General features: G+C 33.6%; 2 protein-coding genes across 5 annotated transcripts; one reads left to right on the plus strand and one right to left on the minus strand.

Moving 5' to 3' along the window:
• Positions 1-13: 13 nt before the first annotated feature.
• Positions 14-17,889, minus strand: LOC143895308 (putative ATP-dependent RNA helicase TDRD12). Of its 4 annotated transcripts, none has more exons than XM_077402351.1 (21): positions 17,655-17,889; positions 17,127-17,242; positions 16,904-17,041; positions 16,483-16,525; positions 16,196-16,386; positions 15,825-16,099; positions 15,551-15,753; positions 14,709-14,853; positions 14,539-14,623; positions 14,292-14,456; positions 9,228-9,383; positions 7,861-8,013; positions 7,544-7,787; positions 7,288-7,431; positions 6,993-7,174; positions 6,764-6,889; positions 6,533-6,681; positions 6,295-6,468; positions 1,143-1,311; positions 745-924; positions 14-658 (listed from the first exon to the last, which is right to left on the minus strand). In XM_077402351.1, the coding sequence occupies exons 3-21, from the start codon at positions 16,949-16,951 to the stop codon at positions 437-439; spliced, it is 3,054 nt and encodes a 1,017-aa protein (XP_077258477.1). In that variant the 5' UTR covers positions 16,952-17,041; positions 17,127-17,242; positions 17,655-17,889; the 3' UTR covers positions 14-436. The 4 variants fall into 4 exon arrangements, 3 of the variants coding, with proteins under 3 accessions (XP_077258477.1, XP_077258476.1, XP_077258478.1); XM_077402350.1 differs by lacking the exon at positions 17,655-17,889 and adding an exon at positions 17,318-17,505; XR_013256273.1 differs by lacking the exon at positions 17,655-17,889 and having other exon boundaries at positions 577-658; positions 745-854; positions 17,127-17,507.
• Positions 17,890-22,059: 4,170 nt separating this feature from the next.
• LOC143895317 (uncharacterized) lies at positions 22,060-27,334 on the plus strand. The gene is made up of 2 exons (XM_077402358.1): positions 22,060-22,993; positions 26,520-27,334. Exons 1-2 carry the CDS (start codon positions 22,060-22,062, stop codon positions 27,332-27,334), a joined length of 1,749 nt encoding a protein of 582 aa, XP_077258484.1.
• Positions 27,335-27,900: the final 566 nt, after the last annotated feature.

Here is a 27,900-nt window from a genome sequence, read left to right on the forward strand (position 1 = left end):
TGACACTTGATACTTTATTTTTATTCACATTTATTAAGTTTCAATTAATACACAGCAGTCTCAAAAAATTTATCCTCAATTGTGGATGTAAAATCCCTGGAATTCCTATTTATTTTGATCAATATTTTTTTTTCTAAAGAAATATAATTTGATTCTACATACAATACTGAAAAATATAAGAAAATAGAACAGCAAGTACGCATACAGAGAGAATGGAGAACAATTACATTTATTTCCCTTTATTTTTCATATCTAAAAGTTTATACCTAAAAGGAACCCCTAGAGCTCTACATCCACCAGTATGCAATATCCGCAGTTAAAAGAAATACAAAACAGACGAAAATATTGTATCAATCTTTTCTTATAAATATACGTTAAGAAAACGATTGACTTCCCGAAGTCACCCAATTTTTACAAATGATAGTAAAAGTCTGCTTCATTTGTGTGCAGCACTTATGTCGTGACCATTGATTTCTGTCAACCCACAGTTTCTGCAAAGTTTCAACAGGCTCGATAAATGATTGTTGTTCCAAACTGCAAAATTCCCTGAGAGTAGTTCCTTTTTTAAAGAAGATCCTATCAAGTCGGGGTGACCAATTAACTTCGTTCCAATTTTCAAATCGTCTAACCATATTGTATTTCCAAGATGAAGGCAAATCTGTGTGTGTGTGTGCGAATAATTCATTCATCATATATTTTCTTTCTCTCGTATATTTTTCTCTTACTAATCTGACAAACTCTTACTTTTCCAATAATATAAGACCTTCCATCAAAATTTTCTGCGAACCACTTGTGCACCTGTTCGTTAGTATATTGATTCCACATATATTCCTCGTCCCATGGTACTACATCAGCTAAAAATATTTCGACAACATGCGTTGAAAGATTTAATAATTCCTCTGGGATATGCATTAATTTACGTACCTAAAATAGCAAAAAATTCGTTTATAACAAGAAGAAAGATTAAATAACATACTTAGATCTACATAATCATATTTCATATTTAATATTAAACGTGATCATTTATATTATTTTTTGAGAAATGTTCATGTTATTGAAAGAAAATGTTGAATGCAAAACTCGAACATAATATTAAATAATATTAAATATAATATAAAATAGTATATAATATATAATCTTACATCAATATATTCGTGTATAATACCACTGTCGATACATCTCACATCTACAAATTTTTCATCTGAATAATTTCTGTCATATCTGACGCGTCTAATCTGTACTCGTTTAAACGTGTCAATAGTTTCCTCCAAAACGCAAATATCACCTACATTTGTCGAGGTACACATTTTCCTATAATTAGATATACATATACAATAATTGTAAATGGAACAGGATAATGTGATATACAATCAATTAAAGAGAAAAACGTCATTTACGGTCCAGACTGGATCTTGGTAGCCTAATGATAATAATTGTTCTAATGATATTGTGTGAATTTTGTATACTTTTTCCAAACTCAGAAAATTGCGCCGACTTTTTGTCGGTCTTTAAAACACAGTTCTTTGTTGGAACAGTAAATCCACATTAATCGATAATCGATTTAAATTTTGATGCTAATAAGCATCCTTATTAAATCACTGTAAAGAATTTATTGCAAAAAATATCACCCCAATTAGGGTTCGAACCTGGACCTCCCCATTTCGTAATAAGAAAACTGCGCGCTGATTTTTTATCGATCTTTAAAACACAGTCCTTTTGGATATACAAGGTATTTCTAAAGTCTGATCCACCCTCCTGGATTTCGAAAACAGCTTTAGATATGGAAAAACGCTGAAACACGTGTTCGATTATTTGAATTAGACTGCTTATTTTATTCAAAAAAAATTTTTTTTAGCTCCCAGGGAGGCGGGAACGTGCAAATAAAAAATTTTAAATAGGAAGGGGGTCAAATTGTAGCTCGTTTTAAAGGTCTAATAGAAAATTTTTTTTGTGAAAACCGCAGATCGCTACAACCCCCCTATCAAAAGTTATGGAGAGGGGGTCAAAGTTACAAAAGAGCCTTTCTCGATTTTTTACTCATGCTAAAAGAAATGAACTTTGCGGCAAAATGTTCCTCTTAGTGAATACTATCAAAGGCATTCTTTGGATTTTATTTTAAGGTTCCTAAGAGATTCTGGGGGCTCTAATTAGAGGTTCCGGTCTCCTTCCCAATAAAAATTTTTTACTTGCACCCCCACCCCCCCAGGAGGCTAAGAGATTTTTTTAGCATAAAATAAGCAGCCCCTCCAAATAATCGGCCATGTTTCAACGTTTTTCCATATCTAAAATCGTTTTCGAGATCTAGGGATCTGGGTCAGAAACTTTAGAAATACCCTGTATATACAGGGTCTTATTTTAATCAACGCACTTGAATTTCACCGAAACCGATACGAGATATCAAATTCCTGTTTTTACAAGGTTGTATGGTATCAAGGGAGGACATATTTGATAAAAGAAATTTAACCTTGAGTAGAAGCGTTATGAACAAATAAAGATCTATTTCAATGTTTAAATGGCAACATAATTTTTTCAACACCTACGTTTGTAGCCCTTCTCATCACGAGCTCAACGCGCTATGGCTCAAGGTCGTCAAAAGTCAAATGACCAAATACAAGCTTACAATATTATTGCCTTTGTGCATATTTGAACTGCCATTCCTAGCTACGAATAATAATATTACATTTGGTAATTGTATAGATGGGGGATCACCTTGGATGACCTTGATATTTTAGTATGTTGTCAAGGTCACCCTCCTGAAGGTCACTAGCATGTTATATATCTATCTGTCCTTGTCTAGTGACCTTCAGAAGCACTCGGGGTCATGACCTTGACAACATATGTCAAGGTCAAGGTCATCGGAGGGTGGTCCCTATTACTGCATAATTACCGTTATTTATGCTTTCCAATACTCAAAATAGCTGCTATATTTTCCAAACTTTTTTTGTTAATAACTTTTTAACAAATAACGAGCGCGGGCTGAAACCTTCTGAAGGTCACTCAGGAGGGTGACCTTGACAACATACTAAAATATCAAGGTCATCCAAGGTGATCCCCCATCTATACAATTACCTTAATTTTTACATTTGCAATTTTGTAAAATTAAATGCGTCTACAAGATGCAAATTTTATTAAATAATTTTTGTTTTTTGCTTCCTCGTAAAAAAAACTTTGTTTTCGTAAAAAAAAATTTTTTTAGTTGCTTTTGCCAATGTGTTCAGAATGTTCTAAAACATCGAAAAATCGCTATTTAAAAAATGTCGGTATGTGTGTATGTATGTGTGTATGTGTGTATGTCTGTGCCACATTTACCGAAATTTCTATAACTCCAGAACTGATCAACCAAATCTTAACGAATTGTATATGAAATAGGGGTAGAAAAGACTGAAGAATATAATAGAATTAATAAAAATTGCTAATAATCAAGAGGTTCTTTTTTAATAAAAATTTGATTTTTTGCAGAAATGTTTGTTTATGCTTTAATTTCCGCAAATTTGGAGATATCGATCTATTTCTAATTTTATTATATTTTTCAGTCTTTTCTATCTCTATTTCATATATAATTCTTTAAGATTTGATTGATTAGACTCAGCTTTATACGTGATCAAAGGTCCCTAATTTTTAGAAAAATGTTTGTAATAGCTTTAACTTCTGTAAATTTTAAGATATCGGTTTATTTTTAATTTTGTTATATTCTTCAGTCTTCTCTATTTCTATTTTATATAGTTCTTTAATGCCGGTATTCATAGTCGGGTCTTATATTCAAGTTAAAAACGAGATGCAAGTACTAGTTGCTCTTACTTCCGCAAATATTGAGATATCCGGTTTTTTTTTTTTTATCAATAGAGTATCATTCAAGGAAGGTCGGTATTGAATTTGGTGATAATCGGTAAAGGGGTTTTTTGCAAGTAGAAACCTTTGCTCACAAAGCTTCCTCTATGAGGAAGCCAAAACAAATAGAGGAAGCTTTGTGAGCAAAGGTTTCTACTTGCACACTTTTACTTGTTTTACAACAAAATCGATTTCTTTCATTATTCTAAGTATAAAAGTATCAAGGTCATCAAAAAGTGAATACTTTACGAGATATTTCATTTTAAAAATATTGACAAAATTTGAAACATCAGAAAATTTTTAACGAAAGAGAGCTTTATTATGGTGTTTTAAAAACGTCTCAATAAGGACTACAAGAATACGCAATAAAAAATGGGGAGTTCCATTTAAGAAAACATCGATTATATTGACCTAGCCTTGAAAAGGTTACTCAAGGTCAATTCCATATTTTCATCATATAGCCCCCTTCAAACCATGCAACTTTTGTCTGAAACATTATTCCGTATCTTCCATATTTTTCGAAATATTTGCCTGGGGAAATTAATATAAAACACCCTGTATATTTTTTTAATTAAGGGGATCCTATAGTGGCAATCGTTACCGACATTTAGTTATATGCATTAAACCTTTAATTGGCTTTACGGAATTGCAAAATTCTTTTACAGAATTAAAGTACGTACAAAAATGTAAAGCACTCAGGTCAATTTTACATTAAAAACGAAAAAAAACAAAAAATTTAGGCACATAGAGCTGACGACAATACTTGCTTAATACAAAAATACTGCAGTTTATATATACAAAATGAGATACAAACGCCCTAGGAAAAACATTTAAGAACAATATCATGCAATTAGAACCATGCAATAGAAGCCTAGAAAAAAAGTTTAATGTATCTAACTTTTATATGTACAAAACCACATGCAGGTTGATAGGATAAGCAGTATTGCGTGTACCGAGATGTGGCGCAGCAATCGGACAAGGACAGATACCTATAGTTATAGACAAGGACAGATAGATATATAACATAAGGCGATTTTTGGCGATCGTTAGGTATGGTTTGGTAAATATACCAAAGTTGCTATCGGTGGTTGCTATTGGTTCTGGTGCAGTTTGGTACCCTTTGGTTGCTTATACCAGAGTCACGCCAAAAATCGCTTATAGAAAACAGGATTAGAAATGTTGACATATCGACATCGAAGAAGTTCGGCCTTCGCTATAGGATCCCCTTAAGCCATGATCAAACTACGGATTGGGATTGAGATTGGATTAAAATTTAATCAATCAGAATAAAGAAAACTAACTTCAAGTTTAGTGAACTTTGCTCTAATTGGTCAAATTTCAATCCAATCTCAATCCCAATCCGTAGTCTGATCACGGCTTAAGGGGATCCTGCAGTGACAGGCGAACTTTTTCGATGTCGATAATGTCAACCTTTCTAATTTTGTTTTCCCTATATCTGTCTTTGTCTAACGAAATGACATCTGTCCTTGTTCGATTGCTCGCCATCTATCGCAAGATCCGGCAACTACTGTTGCAGCTCTTCTTGTCATCCTGCATCCGTATTTGCATTACTAAAATAATTTTTCGATGGATCTTTTTTTGTACGCCGTGAATCTTACTTCTACTTGCACGGTATTATTTCTACATGTTTTCCCAAGGGCAGCGGATAAACATTATGTATGTATAAACAGCAGACGTTTTGTTTTAAGCAAATATTGTCGTCAGGTGACAGCTGTGTATGTGCCCAAATAAGTAATATTTTTAATTTTTTAGTGTTTTTGATATAAAATCGCGTTTGGCACCCTAGATTTTTGTGCGGACTTTAATTCTGTACAAGATTTTTGCAATTCTATAAAGCCAATTAAAAGATCTATCTAAAAACGATAATGTCGGTAAATCATACGGCTGCAGGATCCCCTTAAGGCTCCTGGTGACTCAATCGCCAATCCGCGTACACGCTTAGCAGAACTGTGAACTATAAAGCGTGAAATAAAAATAAATAAAAAATAAATTATTCTTGTAATGTACAGCGTCATTTTTTAGTGCAATTTTTGTATTTTAAATAATTGTCATAATATTAAAATGTGCCGAAAATTCTTAATTATTTTGTTACAATTTATAATATGTGAAAGCAAATATTTATTTCAATTCAGCAGGTGTCAAATAGCCTGTTTGCATCCTTGATTATGCATAATTCCAATTAAAAAAGTTTTCGGTATATTTTGCAAGTCTGTTTTATCAATTACAAACGCTATTTTATTGAAAAACATTTTTGTTTTTTTATTTTTATATTTAATATATACGTTGCAAGAATTTTCATAATATATTTTTTCGCTTCTGACACCATCAATCCAAGATAGCTGGAGTGAGTGAATAGGAGCCTTAAGAAAGTATATACCATAGAAATTCAAAGAATATATAAGAACAAATAATATCAAGAAAATTGTGAATATGCTCAGTACGTACCTATTTTCAATATTTCCGTAATAATTTTGTATTTTAGCCGTAGTTTGCATATACTCAACGTTGGAGTACGTTATTTTTTTCGATTCATCGGAATGTGGAATATGTTCAATAATTCTCGCAGAAAAATGCGTCGTATCGTGAACATATAATACCATCAACTTCACCTTATCATTGCTATAAAAATAAGATCTTGAAAACATTAAATAACAATACGATGAGCTAATAGAAAATTACTTACATCTGTATATTTGTTATTGGCGCATCGATTTCAGGAAGGATACAATGTCTGAATACACAGGTATTTTGGTCTTGGCAGAAGCCAAATGATTTCACATTGTCACATAGAGCATAGTCTTTCTTATCCCTCTCTAATGTAATTGCTATTCGCTAGAATCATTAGTTATATTTTATAAATAACTAAAAACCGTAATAAATTGATATTTTGAGGAGTAACATCTTGTTAGCTTACCTGAACGTAGTCTAACATTTCCGGAGATATTACAGTTTTCATTCGCTGCAGTATTCTTATTATACTTCGAAATTGTACATCGTTGTTCTCGTCAATAATTATACTAATTTTACAGTTAGTAGCATCCTTAAATTTAAAATAGTATTAGTTGCAGAAATAAAAAAAAGTTTAATATAATAACCTGCTCAGTAAAATAAAAAAGCAATCTTATGTCCATTTTAATGATTACCTGTGTCATATTATCTAAAAGTAGAGAAAACCTATAATTGAATTCATTTCTGAGTTTTAATAATACAGAATAATGTATCAGCCATTGAATATTAGTAAAACTAAGGTCAGACAGTACTGGATCAGTACATATCAATACTGGATAATAACCGCATACACATGATATCCAACTTTCTCGTAAAGCTGCAAATACACGAATTAATATATAATTTTCAAAAAGATAAACACTAATTAAATCAATATAAATTTAGATAAAAAATAAAACATTTCTTAATGTGATTAAAATGTCATTATACCTTGTATATCGGCCGATTTCATTTCTTCATGAATTAGCAGAGTTTTCTTTGTCAAAGTTAAAAAATTATTTAACTCTTCGGCTTCTTTGGCGTTTACACATACTATCGCTGTTCTCAATGTGGTGTAATCATCCTTCAATAGATCTAACATTGAAATAATTCAAAAATACATCAGAAATCTAATATTTTATGTATAATTAATATAATTAATCGACATTGATCAAATTTTCATATTTTATTTGCAGATTTTTCTTACCTAATATTTTTTCAATCTTATATGTAGACTTCAAAATGTAAAGTTTCGGACATATAGACTTAAAAACAACAGCTTCTATAAATGACGCGATGCATATATAAGGATTATACATCGCGAGATGTACAAATTTCTTAATCTGAACTGTCCAATTTGTGGCAGATATAATTATCTGCAATATCGGCCTATCATCACCTCGTGGCTCACGGTTCTCGATTATCTTATGTTTTTTGAAGAGTTCTCCCACCTATTAAAAAATTGAAAAAAATTCTAGAAATTTTCTATGGCAATTAATCCTAGGTATAAATGGTTTTACTGACCGAGTTGTAATATTTATCCAAAATTATGTCGGCATTGTCAAGCACTAAATAAGAAAGTCTATCGAATGACAATAGATTTTTGTACTCATTCAAGAATCGAGCCAAGTATCGCGGTGTGGTCACTAAGATTTGACAGCCGCTATATATCATTGCCTGAAGAAGCAAAAATGAAGAGTTCCTTATCTTCTACAGCTACACCTTTTCGGTACAGTAAATATTCGCCACTTAGCATTATTAAACGACCGATGAAACGCGATAGTACTTACGCAGTTACGCGAAAACTATTTCTTTTTAACATTTTCTGAAGTTAATTTTTATTTATTGATAGTAACATATAGCAAAGATATTTAAAACATATTTAGATAGAAATTAAAAGTTATCATAAAATAATAATTATTTTCTAACAAGGGAACCTCGCGAACTCGAAAATTCTGATTTTAATTAAACTTTCCACACATGTACGGGGAGTAAAAAAGATGAATTTAGAAATTTTTTGTAACGGCCCAAAACGGTTTTAAGAGGTGAAACCACTCCTCATATTTAGAGCGGTTTTTACTTTTTTCGATATATCTCGAAAAATATTTGAGATATCAAAAAATGTTTCAAATAAAAGTTTTATAGTAAAATCTCCTCTATTCAACAACATTAATATAATATTTTTTAAAAATAATTTTTTAAACAAAAATTTTTTTTTTTAATTTTATTAATGTGGTTAAATAGAGATGTTTTTACCATAAAACTTTTATTTGAAACACTTTTTATATCTCAAATACTTTTCAAAATATATCGAGAAAAGCAAAAACTCGCTCTAGTCGCTCTACATATAAGTGGTGGTTTTACCCCTTAAAACCGTTTTTGGGCCGCTACAAAAAATTTCTAAATTCATCTTTTTACTCCCCTTACATGTGTGGGAAGTTTCATTAAAATCAGAATTTTTGAGTTCGCGAGGTACCTATGTAAGTAGAAAAACAAATGAGTAGAATTCAATTTAAAAAAGTCTGATTACGGTAAATTTCGAAGCGTAGTACTAAGCCCAAACCAATATTACATTTTCTACAAATAGCTGTCTTTTGCAATTTTTATTACAATGCATCTTAACGGATTTCTCCTTTCAGACCTTTTGTCATTGTTATACACAATTTTTTTTTTTTTTTTTTTTTTTTTTTTTTAATAACAAGTATCTTTTTAATAGATAATTGAAATAAAATGAAAATCAACAATATCAACGCCAAAACATACTTTATTTCAAATTAAACAATCGACACACGGCCGTAAACGCTTAGTGGCTGTCGATTTAAATCGACGGTTATACCGAAAAGGTTAAAAAGATAATCAATTTTCGTAAAAATATAAATAGATAATTTTACCGCTACTGATTTATCCGATTTGCCATTAAATGCTGCGACGGATCTTATATTATTAAATGACCGCAGAAATGACTGGCACAAAGATTGAACAGAGATTACTTCAAATGACGAGGCACATAAAATTAATGCTAACGGACGAGTTGCACTACGTGTTTCCTGAAACAGATATCATTTATATCGATTAACATGTTCCATCCTGGACTTTCCATTCAGGCAATTTGATATTTTAGCTTTTCGATTATTATCGATAATAAGCACTTTCATATTAAATGTTAAGGGATCCTGGACAAGGGACAATTACCGACAAAAACAGTCAGGGGCCGTATTCTGAAATGCTGGTCTCGACTTTTGAGGGGCCATTGGCTATCTGTCTATTAAGTAGTCCAGTCACTATGTACATTTAAAAAAGACATAATTCTGACCCAGGATTTTTTTGGGGGGGTGTTGGGGGGTTCAAGAAAAGCTTAATCTCAAGTTTTTGACCTCTGTTTCCCGCTTGCTTTTTTTACGGGAGTAAAAAATGTGAAAAATGGTTTTTCCGCGATAACTCGGTTTCTAATAAAGTTACAAGGTCGAATCGGAGCTCATTTTAAAGTTTTTTTTACGTTCTACAAATTATGTCGTATGACATTTTGACGTATAATCGATTGTTTTCGAGACATCGAACGAGAAAGGGAAATAAAAAAGTATGAGAGATATTTAGTTTTTTTCTTTTTACCCATTATTGTCGTCCGAAATTGCAAAAATGCTTCAAATGAAACTTGTATAGCGTAAAAAAACCTACAATTTTTATTTGTTATTCATTTCATTTCGTTGAAAATTACGCCTTGTAAAGCGCCTCAAAGTGGAGAGTCGTCGCCATCGCGTCAGCGGTAAAGTATTTCTTTCTTGTAAACTTACTTCACAAATATTGTCACTTAGATATAAAACTGCACGCTTTCATGTGTTCTTCAATAAAACGGTAAGTGTAATTTTCGTTTCAAAACATCTGCAATGGCAAATACGTGTTTGATTCCCTTAAGAAAACTTGACGGTTTCAAAATAGCTACAATAATTTCAGGCTTTGCAAGATTTATTTGCAACTTTGAGGCGTAGTGCGATATGGAATTTTCAACGAAATTAAAGTAATAAATAAGAACATTTTACGGTTTTTATTGCTGTGCAAGTTTTATTTGAAGCGTTTATACAGATTCGTGTGCAAAAAACGATAAAATAGAAAAAAACAAACAAAAATGCTCAATCTTTCCTTTTCTCTTTCGATATCTCCAAAACTATCGATCGTACGCCAAAATATCACTGAACGTAACTTGTAGAGCAAAAAAAATCCTATAAAAAACACCTATTATGTTACTTTTTTGCGTCAATGAAGTCGGAAATCTTAGCGAAAGCGTTCGGTGCCGCGTATTGACGTAACCAACGCGCCGCTAACGCGATGACGACGACTCCCCACTTTGAGGTGCTCTACAAGGCGTAATTTTCAACGAAATGAAGTGAATAACAAATAAAAATTGTAGGTTTTTTTACGCTATACAAGTTTCAGTTGAAGCATTTTTGCAATTTCGGACGACAATAATGAGTAAAAAAAAAAAAACTAAATATCTCTCATACTTTTTTATTTCCCTTTCTCGTTCGATGTCTCGAAAACAATCGATCATACGTAAAAATGTCATACGACATAATTTGTAGAGCGTAAAAAAAGCTTTAAAATGAGCTCCAATTCGACCTTGTAATTTTATTAGAAACCGAGTTATCGCGGAAAAACCATTTTTTCACATTTTTTACTCCCGTAAAAAAAGCAAGCGGGAAACAGAGGTCAAAAACTTGAGATTAAGCTTTTCTTGAGTCCCCCAACACCCCCCAAAAGAAAAATCCTGGGTCAGAATTATGTCTTTTATAATCCGTTTTTTTTTTACATAGTGACTAGACTAAAGGGGATCTTGCAGTGACTGGCGAACTTCCTCGATGTCGATAATGTCAACCTTTCTAATTTTGTTTTCCCTATGGGAACGGGCATGATGACGTCAGCTGGCCAATATGGCGGCCATAATCCACTACGTCAACACGTGAGACATATGTGTGCTCACGCATTTTTGTCGATATAAAGATAAAGAAAGCATAAATCAGTGTAAAGTAAAAGTGAATCATGTTTCTAACATTGTTAGAAATCTGCAGATATGCAGACTCAACTCTGTCGTCTCGAAATATCGTGGAAGGAAAGAAATTATTACAAGCTGGACATATCGTATTTTGTTGAATGATACCCTTAATTGCAAGATGTTTGCAAACATCTAGCTTGAAAAGCGGAATTCCTCACAAAATTGAAGGAAGCATTTCAACTAATGGAGAAATTGTTAAAATGTGCTGCTCTTGCAAAGCAGAAAACAGCGGATGATGTAAACATGTATTGCAGCACTCATGTTTTGTCAAAGGTATGTATGTTTTTTATGTAAGTTAAATATTATAATTTTTTATAATAAGCTTTTGATATACATGTAGTGTAAGTTAAATTTATAGTATATATACTGATGACTTTAACAACCAATATTTTTTCTAACCTTAATGAACAGAAAGTTTTAAAATATAATCAGTTTATCGCATGTATAACTGTCAATTCACATGCAATTTAAGAAATTATTCTAAGACGATTAATTAATGTATTAATGCATAATTTATTTCTCTATTTTAATGTTTCATTTCTTTTTATATTTTAAGAGTTGAACTTTTGAAGCTTGACGAACTGTCTTGGACTGATGTCAAATGCTCCTGGAAAAAGAAAACCAAAGAAGCATTGCAACAGTATGAACTGATGCCTTTACTGGATCACCTTTGCATGCAAAAAATAAAAGCAAATGTAGTTAATGTGTCTGCAGAAAAAAGAGAGGAGATTAATAATAATTGGCTTTCACTCTCATCAAGTGCTATCAAAAAATATTTGTATTGTATGCAAGGGTGATCCAGTAAAGGCATCGATTCATACTGTTGCAATGCTTCTTTGGTTTTCTTTTTCCAGGAGCACTCGACTTCAGAGCATGACAGTTCGTCAAACTTCAAAAGTTTGACTCTTAAAATATAAAAAGAAATAAAACATTAAAATAGAGAAATAAATTATGCATTAATACATTAATTAATCGTCTTAGAATAATTTCTTAAATTGCATGCGAATTGACAGTTATATATGCGATAAACTGATTATATTATAAAACTTTCTGTTCATTGAGGTTAGAAAAAATATTAGTTGTTAAAGTCATCAGTATACACTATAAATTTTACTTACACTACATGTATATCAAAAGCTTTTTATTATAAAAAATTATAATATTTAACTTACATAAAAAACATACATACCTTTGACAAAACATGAGTGCTGCAATACATGTTTACATCATCCGCTGTTTCCTGCTTTGCAAGAGCAGCACATTTTAACAATTTCTCCATTAGTTGAAATGCTTCCTTCAATTTTGTGAGGAATTCCACTTTTCAAGCTAGATGTTTGCAAACATCTTGCAATTAAGGGTATCATTCAACAAGATACGATATGTCCAGCTTGTAATAATTTCTCTCCTTCCACGATATTTCGAGACGACAGAGTTGAGTCTGCATATCTGCAGATTTCTAACAATGTTAGAAACATAATTCATTTTCACTTTACACTGATTTATGCTTTCTTTATCTTTATATCGACAAAAATGCGTGAGCACACATATGTCTCACGTGTTGACGTGGTGGATTATAGCCGCCATATTGGCCAGCTGACGTCATCATGCCCGTTATCTGTCTTTGTCTAACGAAATGACATCTGTCCTTTTTTCGATTGCTCGCCATCTTACGCAAGATCCGGCAACTACTGTTGCTGCTCTTCTTGTCATCCTGCATCCGTATTTGCATTACTAAAATAATTATTAGATGGATCTCTTTTTGTACGCATTGAATCTTACTTCTACTTATTCAATAGGATAGGAAGAATATACAATATTATTCCTACATGTTTTCCCAAGGGTGGATGATAAATTATGTACGTATAAACTGTAGAATTTTTGTTTTAAGCAAATATTGTCGTCAGGTGACAGCTGTGTATGTGCCCTAATAAGTAATATTTTTAATTTTTTGGTGCTTTTGATATAAAATCGCGTTTTCCACTCTAGATTTTTGTGCGGACTTTAATTCTGTACAAGATTTTTGCAATTCTATAAAGCCAATTAAAAGATCCATCTAATAACGATAATGTCGGTAAATCATACGACTGCAGGATCCCCTTAATCTGTGATCCTGAACAGGGGACAATTACCGACAATTACAGTCAAAGCTCGTTCTTTGAAACGGCTTTATAGATCGCAAAATCCTTTTACAGGAGTAAAGTATAGGTACTAATGAAGAGTGGGAATGTAAAAAATTAGTGATAATTGAAAAAAAATGTAAAAATGCTGTCACCTCATAACCATATTTTCTAATATAAACAGTTGTATAGGTTATATGTACAAAATAAAATGTTCCCACTCTTCAGAATACGTGCACAAACAATAACGTACCATTAAAATTGAGATTGAAAGCCTGGAAAAAAAATTTGGGCTTCGAAGAAATCGTGTATATTTTCCACAAAAATATACACGCAGGCTAGTAAGCAGAGATGGCGCAGCAATCGAACAAGGATAGATGTCATTTCATTAGACAAAGACAGATATAGGAAAAACAAAATTAGAAATGTTGACATTATCGACATCGAGGAAGTTTGGCCATCACTCCAGCATCCCCTCCTATTTAATAAAAATATCTACTTTATTTTGCATTGCATTAGGCCCTTTTCTTTATAAGTTTTCTAGTTTTGTAATTATTATGGAACACTAAATGAGCAGAGAATAAATCACGTAAAATTAATCCGGTACGGAATGTGTTAAAAGATTTTTTTATACACATATATGCATGTATACTATATGTACATATGTATATACATATTTTATTGATATAAAATTTGTAAGAAATATTTTGCTTACGCTATGCTTAGAAAGCCTGATAAAAATTTAAGACATTTTGTTTTTTATAATACTCGTATAAACAAAATTACTTTACCTTTTTACGTATAGCTATCTGACCACAAACAGCCATTACACATCCGCTCGTTTTACCACATTGTGACGATCCAATAGCAACAACGTTTAATCCGTTGTTTATAGCTGGCCATATATAAGATTGAAGTTTTCTTGGTCTAGTAGAGTTGATGCTCTCAAACCAACCCTAAAAGATATACTTAAAATATATTTTTATTACCCTCTTAATCAATCGAATTACTGTCAAACGTATTTACTGGATTATATACCTCATGTATTCCATTAGGATATCTAAGGTCTGTAATGTCACTTAAGGCATCACAGTCAATTGAGCTCTGTACCAAAATCTTCTCACTGATAACAAATAGCAAAAACATAAGAAGAAACATAAATATTTCTATATAATCAATTATATATATACTTATGTAAATACTTTTACCTGAGAAAAAATTTTGTGTGAGATTTATTAAGTCCATTAATACATGTTGCGTTGTTCCTTCTTTCTCTATCTCTTGAAAATTTTACATGTAAAATGTACCACTTTTCTTTAAGTTGTGTGGACGTTTCAACAAGCTTCAATAAATCTATATACCAATTAAATTATAAATATTGTATATCATTCAAATGTTATTAAAATTATTTTAAGAGTTAATAAAAGTGACAGACAAAACAATTTTTGAGCAATTGAATAAGAATGTTAACAAAATAAACTAAAATCAAACTTGTTTATTGAAAAGTTACAAAAAACAGTTAACGTTTCTTTCGACTTCTTCAGAATATTATAACAAAAAACTACAAGAAATTACATTAAACAAATAAAATGAAATAATTATATCCTACAGATAAATAGGTATCAGGTTTATATTCAAAACGTTAGAAGAATTAAGTGGAAAACCGACATCAAAATCGAACATAATAAGTCAAGAATTAAAAATTAACCGAGATGTCTAAAGTAACGTAACACTTCTATGATGAGAATCCATCAAAAATAACCGTAGTAGCAAACACATTCTTCGTTGGAAAGTACAAAATGTAAGTCCAAAAAGTAAAAAAAACTATTGTTAGTAGATTATATGTTGTAGTAATAAAAGGAACTTGTGACCAAATTTAGTAAAAAATAAGTAGTCAAAATTCAACGAAGAGAAATAATACAAAAATTGGCTATTAGCACAAATATCCGAGTAGTGCAAAGATATGCGACTAACTGAATCTATTTTAATAGATAATATTAAATTTTAATAGATTTATTATAGGAAAGTCTCACTTGAGATATTTACATACCTCCTTCTATATAAAGTGCATGATAATTAATTAATAATGCTTCACTTAATAATATGACAGTTTTATCAATGGTACAATAAAACTCTCCGTATTCTCTTCCATTACTTTCGTCCGTGACTAAATGATCGAAGTGTACAATTTCAGATGTGCTGAGAAGATGTTTTGTAAACTGAATGGCTTCTTCGGTCCACTTTTCTACAACACTTTAAGTAGTTGCAATCTCTTAAACATTTTTGTAAAGAAACAAAATGACTGTAATTGAAATAAATCTTACACAGCAGTAGCGTTAGAATCATTTGACACGGCACCATTCTTTTTCATACAAATCGGCAAAACACCAAATACACCCACGGTTTTCGTTAAATACGCATCAGGGACAACATCTTGTGGAAGTATATGAAATTTATCCCTAGTTAATTCAATGCTAGTACCATGATCCACTAAAAGAATACAATATGTTCCATCCTTTTTAATACAAGTTATTAAACCACGGCAAACAAATGATGGTAAATTTATTCCATCTTGATGATTAAGTTGTATAAAAACCGTCTGCAAAATAAAGAGTATCTTATATTACGAGAAATGTAACTTGTATAAGATATCAGACAATTATAACTCATATGCAATAGAGAACATGAAACTTACGTCGCCAATTTTGGCATTTTCCTCATCTCTTTTCTTCTTCAAATAAGTATCTGTTTTCATAAAACTTATTAACTTTGATTGAATCATACAGAGTGTCTCTTTGTGCTTTTCAACTTCACAAGCTCTCATGATATATGGATTTTGTACATTTCTTACTCGTATTGCTTTGGCTGTAGGAGGAATGGCTGTATCTGAAATTAAATAAAGATTTAATAGTTGAGTAATTTAATTTGTCTAATGTATCATCGCTATAAATGAAGTATGAACATTATTAATATAAACATTACCTTGATGCTTACGAAACTTGTTCATGTTTTGAGAATTATTGCCCTGAAATGAAGAGATTTGTAATATTTTACAATCATATCTAAAAAAATTCTTGTATTTATTTGGATCACTAACAATCTATACTCCGCCCAACGAGAGATCATGGTTGATCGAACATAAATAACGATAGGGCACAGAGACGCAACAAGGTGTTTGCGTTAAATTATTTTTACTTTTAATAGATATTGTCCAACACTATTAAAACTAAAAATAATTTAACACGAACACCATTTTGCGACTCTGTGCCCTATCATTATTAATGTTTGATCAACCATGATCTCTTGTTGGACGAAGTATAGTTGCCTTTCTGTTTCTTACGTACAGTCCATGTTTCTATTTTGTTTGTACCTATCTGTCACATTTTACTACATTTTACCCTACCTTGTGATTGAAATATACACTTGCTGATTTTTCGAGGAGAACTGGCATCTTTTCTGATAGATTTATAAAAAAATATACTTGCAATTGTAAATTACTTCTTTAGGTTTTTTCTCTTTGGTGAGCAGGATTTCAGTCGATCTGTGTGTCAGTTTTTAGAAACCAAACATCATTAAAATGCTAAAAGATAACCTACACGAGTTCTTCACATGCGACTCCAACTTACCTTTTGAAAGATAAAAGAGCAATATATCCTTTTTCGACGGTAACACTTTAACTCAAGAGAAACTTGAATCGAAACGTCGAGAGTTTGGTTTAAGTGACCATTCGCGTAATGCGAAGCTGCATGGCAAGATAATTGTTGTAAACAAAGAGATAACCTAACCTCAAATTAGATTCCTGCCAAAAATACTTAACCGCCAATATTCACAGATTCACTGTGTGTGTGTGTGTGTGTGTGTTTGTGAGTTAAGATTTCACTGCCAGTACTGAAAATCTATAGTTTATGTTACACTTTCCCCACAATTTCATTTTTTTTCTTGATCCGTTCGCGTAAACGGGATTTTCCTTCGCGTAAACGGGATTTTGTAGTAACTTAAGGCCATTGCACGTAACAAAGTTTTAGTCATAATCGTAAGGCCGTAAGAAAATAGACCAATCACAGTCGATTATTCTCCTTGAGCTTTCTTACGGCCTTACGATTATGACTAAAACTTTGTTACGTGCAATGGCTTTTATTTCTGTAGTAACTTACGATAATTCCTTTGCGTAAACGGGATTTTCCTTCGCGTAAACGGGATTTTGTAGTAACCTACGATAATTTACTCCGCGTAAACGAGTAATATATCGTAAGTTACTACAGAAGTAACGCTCGCGTATGTAGTAGTAGACTTCTATACAAGGTAACACGCGGATACGGAGTACAGGACGCGATTTTTTATGCCAAAAGAAACAACTTTTTCCTTTAGCGAAAGTACGTCTGGCAGTAAAGGCCTAAAGGCCATCGCACACAAAATGCATAGCTTAGCATAAGCATAGCATAAGACCGCTAAACCAATGAGCATCCAGCATAAAATCGCCATATTGATTTACATAAGATGCTCATTGGTCCAGCGGTCTTATGCTACGCTTATGCTAATGGAGGATTCACATTGGGTCCGATCACGTCCGATGTTCGACGTACGACGATCCGACATCCAATAACAGAATTTATTATTAGAGACAAAAATTTCCTATTGGATGTCGGATTGTCGTACGTCGAACATCGGACGCAGTGTGAATCCTCCATAAGCTATGCATTTTGTGTGCGTTGGCCTTAACAAATAATAGCACTAACGAGTGACGAGGTGACGAGATTGGCCGCGTTCAGCAGACACAACTGTTGAGTTCGTCTTATCAACACTCTGCGTTGATTGGTTGGTTCTAAAAGTAAGAGCCAATGGGTGCGTTCAGCCGATACTCCGCTAGCCTAGCAATCGTGAGCAGTCGCTCGTTTTCGCTCGTTTCCTCTCCTTTGACCCAATGGATTTAAAAGGAGAGGAAACGAGCGACTGCTCACGATTGCTAGGCTAGCGGAGTATCGGCTGAACGCACCCAATCACGTTTCACTGCTACTCAGCGGCTTGGTCTGCAGAACGCGCCCATTGAAATAAATCTGTTAAAAACCATCAGTCCTTAAGCCCCTTGCACAATGCCAGGCAACAGGCAATGGAAATAACCAAAAAATCGTTAATTACATTAACCTACAAAATTCGAATGCTATGATTGGTTGGCAACAAGCAATAAGCACAGGGGGTCAATTATGAGATGAAAATTACAAAAGTGAACAGATTTTACTAGATTTCGACAAATAAAATCGTAGATACGCTAGTAAATTTTCCTCACTTTTGTAATTTTCACCTCATTTCAAGGTATAATACATATGTACACAATCGACCCCCAAAATTTCCCAACTACTACGTTTACGCGAGCGTTAAGGTGCCAATTCATGAGACGCTGAAAATGAGCGTCAACAAGGTGAACGTGGTGGTTTCGCTTTGACGCTAGCGTCAAAAAAATGAAGTTGAATTTGTTTAATGTTCAGCGTCGTCGCTGAATCGTCGTTAATCGTCCCAGTACAATCAAACATACCCACACAGCACATAATATTGCAGAAATATTGCAGCAATATTATTTTTCCATTGCAATATTACAATGAAATATATCAGAAATATTGCAGTAATATTACTGATATATATCAGTAATATTAAAATGTCCGCGAAAATGAATATCAGTAATATTACTGATATATATATATCAGTAATATATCTAATATATCAGTAATATATTAGTAATATATCAATAATATTACGGTAATATTACTATAATATTTGCGTGATATTTGTATAATATTGCTAGGAATTAAACCATTTTAATAATTTTTATTAAATTTTATTGAATTATTTGTAATAGTATTGTTACATATAATATACAAGACTTTTTGACTTGATATGGTCTCAAGAATATGCTATTGCAATAATACCCTAATTTCTTTAAATATTTGTGTATACATTTTCTTGAAGCTTTCATGTGTACACAATTATTTAAAGAACTTAGAATACTATTGCAACAATATATTCTTGAAACCAAATCAAGTAAAAAAGTCCTGTACCACTTTTCACTCCGACGAACATTTATTGACAAACATTTATTGTAAGGTGGTCCTTTCATGAGAACAAGTATTAGATAAGTACCTAAATTTGATATATGTTAAATATACAGTAATAAGGGACATGTGTACAAAAAATCAAGTAAGGTTACCGACACTTTACAAGAAGTAAGTCATTCTAAATGTGCGTTCGCGGAGCGTGCCATTGTCATTCTATCCTTGTTTACATCTAATGAACGAGAAAGATAGAATGATGCAAATCGCCACGGCCGAGGTTTTCAACGAATAATACATGATAATACATAGATTTCGAAATACGTAAAATATTAATTATTTTCAAGTAATATCTTCAAGTAATAATATTTTATGGATACATATATAAATAAAAAGATAATGTTTGTGAAGATTTTTGCTTGCTGAAAATGAGCGTCGAGCGTCAACGTGAAAAGGCACCTTTACTTCTGTAGTAACTTACGATAATTCACCCGTTTACGCGGAGTAAATTATCGTAAGTTCCCACACAGCACATAATATTGCAGAAATATTGCAGCAATATTATTTTTCGATTGCAATATTACAATGAAATGTATCAGAAATATTGCAGTAATATTACTGATATCTCAGTAATATTAAAATGTCCGCGAAAATGAATATCAGTAATATTACTGATATTTATTTCAGTAATATTGCGGTAATATTACTGCAATATATCAGTAATATTACGGTAAAATTACTATAATATTTGCGTGATATTTGTATAATATTGCTAAGAATTAAAAAACCATTTTAATAATTTTTATTAAATTTTATTAAATTATTTTTAATAGTATTGTTACATACAATTTTAAAATAATATTGATATTGTAATTAAAACATTTTAATGAATATTATTAAATTTTATCAAACTGTTATTTTTAATAATAGTATTACATACAATATTAAGAAAATAATATTGATATTATCTTTCTATCTCTTTCTTCGTCAAAACTGCTCCATGCTACTCTGCACTGTATGAATTTCCACTGATAAAAAATAACATTATAACATAATACAAAAACTGTAATTATTATTTATATCTAATTATACAAGGTGAGTTTTATTTTGTATGCCAATTATCTTCACTAATTATCTCAGAAAGTATTGGTTTATTGGAAAAATGTTTCAGATAAAAGTTGGAGGGTTTATAGAGAAATAATGGATGATCTTATTAGATTTTGAGTCTGGAACCCATGTTGAGCCAGTAACGTGGGGTCTAAGTCAAATTTTTTAAATAATAACCCTTTTTTTATTACATCATCTTTTTCTACTAATTAATATAAACAACTTTTGTCTGAAACATTTTTATTTGCCTTATACTTTTTGAGATATTCAAGAAAAATTTGGTAATTTTTTTAATATTTAGCTTATATCTTGATAAATGCTTGTTGGAGGAGAAAATGATACAAGACTTTTTGACTTGATATGGTCTCAAGAATATTGTTTCGTATTCCACATCCTTTACATCGACGTCGAGGCATATTAATTCGTATCTCATATTATTTGTATTTATTTCGTGTCAACCGTTATACCTTAGGATTGTGTCGAGTCATAACATCGCGTCAACGATGATTTTGAAGATAATCGGGGGGCTCCGACAATTCCCGGAGCCTTCCGATAATCTTGGCTATATATACCTCCCCGAACGGGAGGATCGGACACTCTCAATTCTGTCTTCGCCTCTAAATATTGGTCTCCAGCACAATACGAAGCACCGTCTTTCCGAATCAGTGACGAGATCAATATACGCAATTAAACGAGAGTCGAGAAGTAAGAGAAGTCGCAATCATTTAAAAACCACTCCAAGCTGCCTGCTTTCCACGCGAGCGTGACCGCATCATCAATAATTAGAGGCACGTGCCTCGCCTTGCGTCGACCGAGGAGCTGCCCGGGAATATACGCGAGGAACTTAACATTTTGGTCCTTCGAGCCGGATCCGGCGAAAGCATACGAAAACTGGGGCAACGGAGTTGCGCCCAGCGACGGAGAAACGGCGGATCCAATATCTGCAAACGGTCACGAGTCCGTTGGACTTGGAGCGGCAGCTGAGACCAGAGACGACTGAGTCGCTGGAACGTGAGACAATCGCACCGGTGATCAATCGGCGACCTTGCGTGAACGGAAGACGAGGACACTGCTGAGTCGCCGAGGAGGACGGAGTCCGTGTCGGCAAGCCGGCAGCGATCCAGGAAGCGAAGGACGAGCGTGCCGAGTCGCCGGGGAGTGGAGCTCCGTCGGCGATCAATCGGAGATCTCGGAGAGGCAACGGGGGCGATGGACTGTCAGCCGTGAGCAGCGGAAGCATCCGGGGAGCGGTCAATCGGCAGTCAGGGTAGGAACTCACGTTCTATTCATCGCCAATCCGTTAGCTAGTCGTTCGATAAAACGTAAAACATGGAGCAAAACGCGGGTCAGATCTCAGCGCTGAAAAGAAAACGCGAGTTTATAAAGGCGGCATGTGCGCGCATTCGAACGTATGTACGCAGAATCGGTGACGCTATTAACGCCCGAAACAATCGCGAATTTAGAAGTAAGAAGGGAAAGATTGTCGAGTTATTGGTCGGATTACAATAATTTGCAAGCCGAAATAGAGTCTCTCTGCGAAGACGAGGGAGACGATCGCGTGTCGTTTGAGGAAGCGTTTTACGAGCTGACCGCCGAATTACGCTGCGCGATCACTAATTATAACCGCACGATAGCCGGGGGTCCAGCCATGATATCCACGTCGATCGCGCCTCCGGCCGGCGTAAGCAACTCCGCAAGCAACGTACGGTTGCCGAAGTTAGATTTGCCGAACTTTACGGGCAAATACGAGGAATGGTTTCCATTCTACGAGATGTTCAACTCGATCATAAACGACAATCACGCGATAAGTAACCTTCAGAAGTTTCAATATCTGAGGGCATCGGTGACGGGCGAGGCGGCCAACGTGATTCAATCGTTAGAGTTATCTGAGCAAAATTATCTGGTGGCCTGGAATGCCTTAAAACATCGTTACAATAATAAACGCGCTATCGTGCACACGCATTTGCGTGCTTTATTTGAATTGCCAAGCATCGCGAAAGAAAACGCCTTCGAACTGCGTCGGGTGGCGGACAGTGTCGTCAAGCATGTACAGGCCTTGAGCGCGTTACATTGCCCCACCGAGCATTGGGATGAGATGTTAATTTATCTAATCCCGTCTAAATTCGATCCGATCACTACGAGAGAATGGCACGCATCGCTGAGCGGGACGGAATTACCCACATACAAGCAGTTCGTGGATTTCTTAGAACAAAGGTGCCAATTGTTAGAATCAGTAAATAAAGGCGCGGTGGCGCAGACCAACGGAAGACGTTTAGCGGCTCATGCCGCTACCACCGCTCCCGCGTGCAGCTATTGCCACGGGGAGCATCCCATTTATTATTGCCGTGAATTTATTAAGTTGTCCGTCCCACAGCGGCTCGCTGAAATTCGAAAACGGAAATTATGTGTGAACTGTCTACGGGAACGAATCACGCGGCTCGGAATTGTAATTCGGGTTCGTGTAAGAAATGCGGCGATAAACACAATTCCCTGCTTCATTTTCCTTCGAAATCTAACGATAATTCCACGAAAACAAGAACAAGGAACGCGTCCCCGCGAAAAACGATCTAATATGAATATAACTAAAATCATATTAAATCATATTAAATTTGGGTAAAATTCAAATTAATTCCAGATTTTATATTAAAATTATATTTGTTTAAATACAGTTTTAATTTGCACTTATTAAAATCAGTTATGTAGATTAAATATGATCCACAATAAAATAGGGCTTTAATTAAAATTTAATTAGATCACTTATGTGGATCATATAACACTTCGAATCAAATATGGTTTTAATTTGTATTTAATAAGATAACTTATGTGGATTATATGTATATGATCCAGAACCATACATGATGCAGAATATTTATATATAAGACTTTAATAAAAAGTTAATGTGTTCTGTATGCGACTTTTACTCGATTCAATTGCGACTTTAACCCGAAGGGCCTAGCGGAGTAAGCATGTGAAATCGGCCCTTGATTATACAAAGCTGACATTAATGTCACAAGTTAGTACCAATATGATAAAACTTTCCACCAAATATTATTTAAAAAAATTCATTTTTTTAGAAGTTATGCAGGGAGAAAGTAAAATAAAGAAATATATTTTTCTCGAAAACCACTTGACCGATCTTGATGAAAAAAATATATGTTATGTAAACTAATAAAACTAATTAACAAAAAAAATGTCTAAAATGTTTGCCAAAAAAAAGACCCAAAAAAAATATTTGAATTTTTAAATATTTTTTTTTAGGGTGATATTTTCGAGGTACCCCTTTGAAATTATTTTTACGAAAATTTCTCTTAAAATGTCCACTATAACATATATTTTTTTCATTTTTTTTAAATGGTGGAACATAGTTAAAAATACGAAAATCGTAAGCGTCGCGTCACTCCGGCGCACAGTGCAGTGCCATTCCGCGTTGCGGGTGTTCGATGTAACTTTACTAGCACATATGTACGTCTGCAATTAGCCTATAATATGTATACTTTTTAATTTTTATAGTTTTTAGAGTTTACCACGTGGAGGTTGCACACGGTTTTAAACTCCTTATTGGGGTGCTTTTTTAACGGAGTCCCCTCGCCTTTCACTACGTTTCCGTAAAATCAGGGTGCTTTAACGTGAGTCCCTTCGCCTCTCACTACGTTTCCGTAAAATCGGGGTGTTTTTTTAACGTGAGTCCCCTCGCTTTTCACTACGTTTCCGTAAAATCAGGGTGCTTTTTTAACGTGAGTCTCTTTGCCTCTCACTACGTTTCCGTAAAATCGGGGTGCTTTTTGAATGTAAGACCCCTCGTCTCTCATTACACCCTACACCTACGATTTATTTAATCTTCTTCACTATCACTGTCTATTACTGGAATGTTATTTGTTTTCTTAAACAGATCGCTAATGGGCTACAAACAATTGGATGCTGCTGTCATATTGCTGCAATTATATATTATCTATTTCATGCAAGATATTTAGCGAAAATTTTGAAACCAGCAGAAATACTGAGCGATCTGTTTAAAAAAACAAATAACATTCCAGTAATAGACAGTGATAGTGAAGAAGATTAAATAAAATCGTAGGTGTAAGGCGTAATGAGAAGCGAGAGGTCTTACATTCAAAAAGCACCCCGATTTTACGGAAACGTAGTGAGAGGCGAAGGGACTCACGTTAAAAAAGCACCCTGATTTTACGGAAACGTAGTGAAAGGCGAGAGGACTCACGTTAAAAAAGCACCCTGATTTTACGGAAACGTAGTGAAAGGCGAGAGGACTCACGTTAAAAAAGCACCCCGATTTTACGGAAATATAGTGAGAGGCGAGGGGACTCACGTTAAAAAAGCCCCCAATAAGGAGTTTAAAACCGTACTGCAACCTCCACGTAGTAAACTCTGGAAACTATAAAAATTAAAAAGTATACATATTATAAGCTAATTGCAGACGTACATATGTGCTAGTAAATAAGTTACATCGAACACCCGCAACGCGGAATGGCACTGCACTGGTGCGCCGGAGTGACGCGACGCTTACAATTTTCGTATTTTTAACTATGTTCCACCATTTAAAAAAAATTGAAAAAAATATATGTTATAGTGGACACTTTAAGAGAAATTTTCGTAAAAATTTCAAAGAAGTACCTCAAAAATATCACCCTAAAAAAATATTAAAAAGTTCAAATATTTTTTTTGATTTTTTTTTTGACAAACATTTTGGACATTTTTTTGTTAATTAGTTTTATTAGTCTACATAACATATATTTTTTTCATCAAGATCGGTCAAGTGGTTTTCGAGAAAAATACATTTCTTTATTTTACTTTCTCCCTGCATAACTTATAAAAAAGTGGATTTTTTAAAATAATGTTTGGTGGAAAGTTTTATCATATTGGTACTAACTTGTGACATTAATGTCAGCTCTGTATGATCAAGGGCCAATTTCACATGCTTATTCCGCTAGGCCCTTTGGTTTTAATTTGATTCTTATTAAAACGTAATTTTGTTTAAATAATGTTTAAATAATATTTGCGGTAAAATTTGTTTCTTTATTTGTCGAACTTAACATGTAAAATATTTGATTCAAATTAAAAAAAAAATAATATAGTCATATAAGATTATATATGATCAGATCAGAATATTGCATCTCAAAGTATCCGATAGATGGCATTCGATGTGATCTGTTTCTCGTAATTAAAATTTGACAAAGAGTGTTATAAGATAACGGTATCAAGAAGACACGACACTGTCTCGGAACGACACAATTTTTGTATCAGTTATATCGTGAAGTCTACTCTTATAATAAAGTAGCACGCTTAAAAAATAAAGTTTTATATAATCTTGTTTAAGTTTAAATTGGTATAACTTTAAATTTAAAACAAAATTATATAAAATTCTAATAAGATCAAATAACATTTATATATGACAAATTTGACTTATATGACTTATATGATTATATTTGACTTATATGATTATATTTGACTTATATATGATTATATTTAACAAATTAATTTTGAATTTATTACCATATTTAATCCACATTTGGCAAATTAAAACCATATTAACTCTGCATTTCTTTTGGTCTGTGCGGCTGATTTTGCATATTTTAACAAAGCAAGGTCCAGTTTAATCCATATATAGATTAAATAAGATGGGGTACTTTAATTTGATTTAAATATGACATATTTAATTATAATTGATTTGCATATTCGATTCTAATAAGATTCTTAATAAATTCATATAAGCTTTTAATACGGTTTTAATACAATCGTTTTTCGCGGGTCGGCTCGAGACGATGCCGAGGAAACGACGGTTATGACTCATTCGTCGACTTCTCATAATACCGGTGTATTGCTTTCAACGGCGGTTGTGTACATTGTCGATGCCAGCGGAACAAAGCATCCGTGCCGCGTTCTATTTAGATAGCGGCTCACAGGCTAACTTTATAGCGCGATCTTATGCCGAAAGGTTGCAATTGAGGGCAAATCCGAGTAACATAAAAATAATAGGAATTAACGGTACAACCAGCAGCGCGAGCGAGGTCGTTGTAATAAAGTTACATTCACGATTGAACGAATTCGCCGCGACAATAGAATGCATAATAACGGATCGCATAACCGAGCGTCTCCCGGTGTCGTCAATTGACAGAACGGAAATACGGATACCGCCGACCATCAAATTAGCTGATCCAGATTTTCACCGAAGCTCGGACATAGACGCGTTGGTGGGTGCCGAATTGTTTTGGCAGTTGATTTGCGTGGGGCAATTAAGAGCCTCCCACGCGCACCCTACGTTACAGAAAACGCACTTTGGCTGGGTTCTCGCCGGTCGTTTCGGCGGCGAGACGCGTAAGACGCGCGCCCGCGAGATAGGAGCGTTCTGCGCGTCGATAACCGAGTCAGAATTGCAAAATCAGTTAGCGAGGTTTTGGCAATTGGAGGAGAGCTGCCGGCCTCGCGACTCGTATTCGAGCGTGGAACGTTTTTGCGAGAAACATTTCCGCGACAACACGACCAGAGATGATCAAGGTCGGGTGATAGTTACGCTACCAATAAATGAGGATAAAATAAGAAAGCTGGGCGATACGCGCGACGTGGCCCTGCGACGATTTTACGCTCTAGAAAAACGACTAGATCGCGATCCGATTTTGAAGTCGCAATATAGCAATTTTATCCACGAATACACTGTTAGAAGCAGTGTGTGAATATCACACACTTTATCGCGTGTGATGTGTGTCCGCCGTTTTAAGACGTCTGTAAGTGTGTTACTTTTTCACGCACAAATAGATGTTTGATTATATTAGCGTGTATGACTTGTCACACAGCTGGAGATGTGTAATTTAATGCAGTCCTCTTAATACCAGAGGAATTATAATACTTTAAAACAAAAAAAAATATTTATTTCGAAATTTTATTACTATTTTTTAACTAAATTTGTTTCTTAAGATGCAGTCTATAATTATAAATATTTTTTCGTATTTGAAAAAAGCACTTACCTTGGTGGGATTCGAACTCGGGACCTCTGGATCGTGAGCCAACTGCCTTACGTGGTAGACTATTTCTTAATTTGATGTAAGTGTTATATATAGTCTACATATGGCATAACCAGCGCCAATATATAATTTTTCAAAAATCATCTTAAGAAACAAATTTAGTTGAAAAAAAGTAATAAGATTTTAAATTAGTTATATAATATAATATTTTTTAATGTCGGGTGAATGTCATTTTTTAAATTCGGCTCATTACGAAATTTTGTGTTCGTAAATATATT

The sequence above is a fragment of the Temnothorax americanus genome, unplaced genomic scaffold (genome assembly GCF_048541705.1).
Source record: "Temnothorax americanus isolate GAGA-0224 unplaced genomic scaffold, ASM4854170v1 Scaffold151, whole genome shotgun sequence".
NCBI classification, from domain to species: domain Eukaryota; kingdom Metazoa; phylum Arthropoda; class Insecta; order Hymenoptera; family Formicidae; genus Temnothorax; species Temnothorax americanus.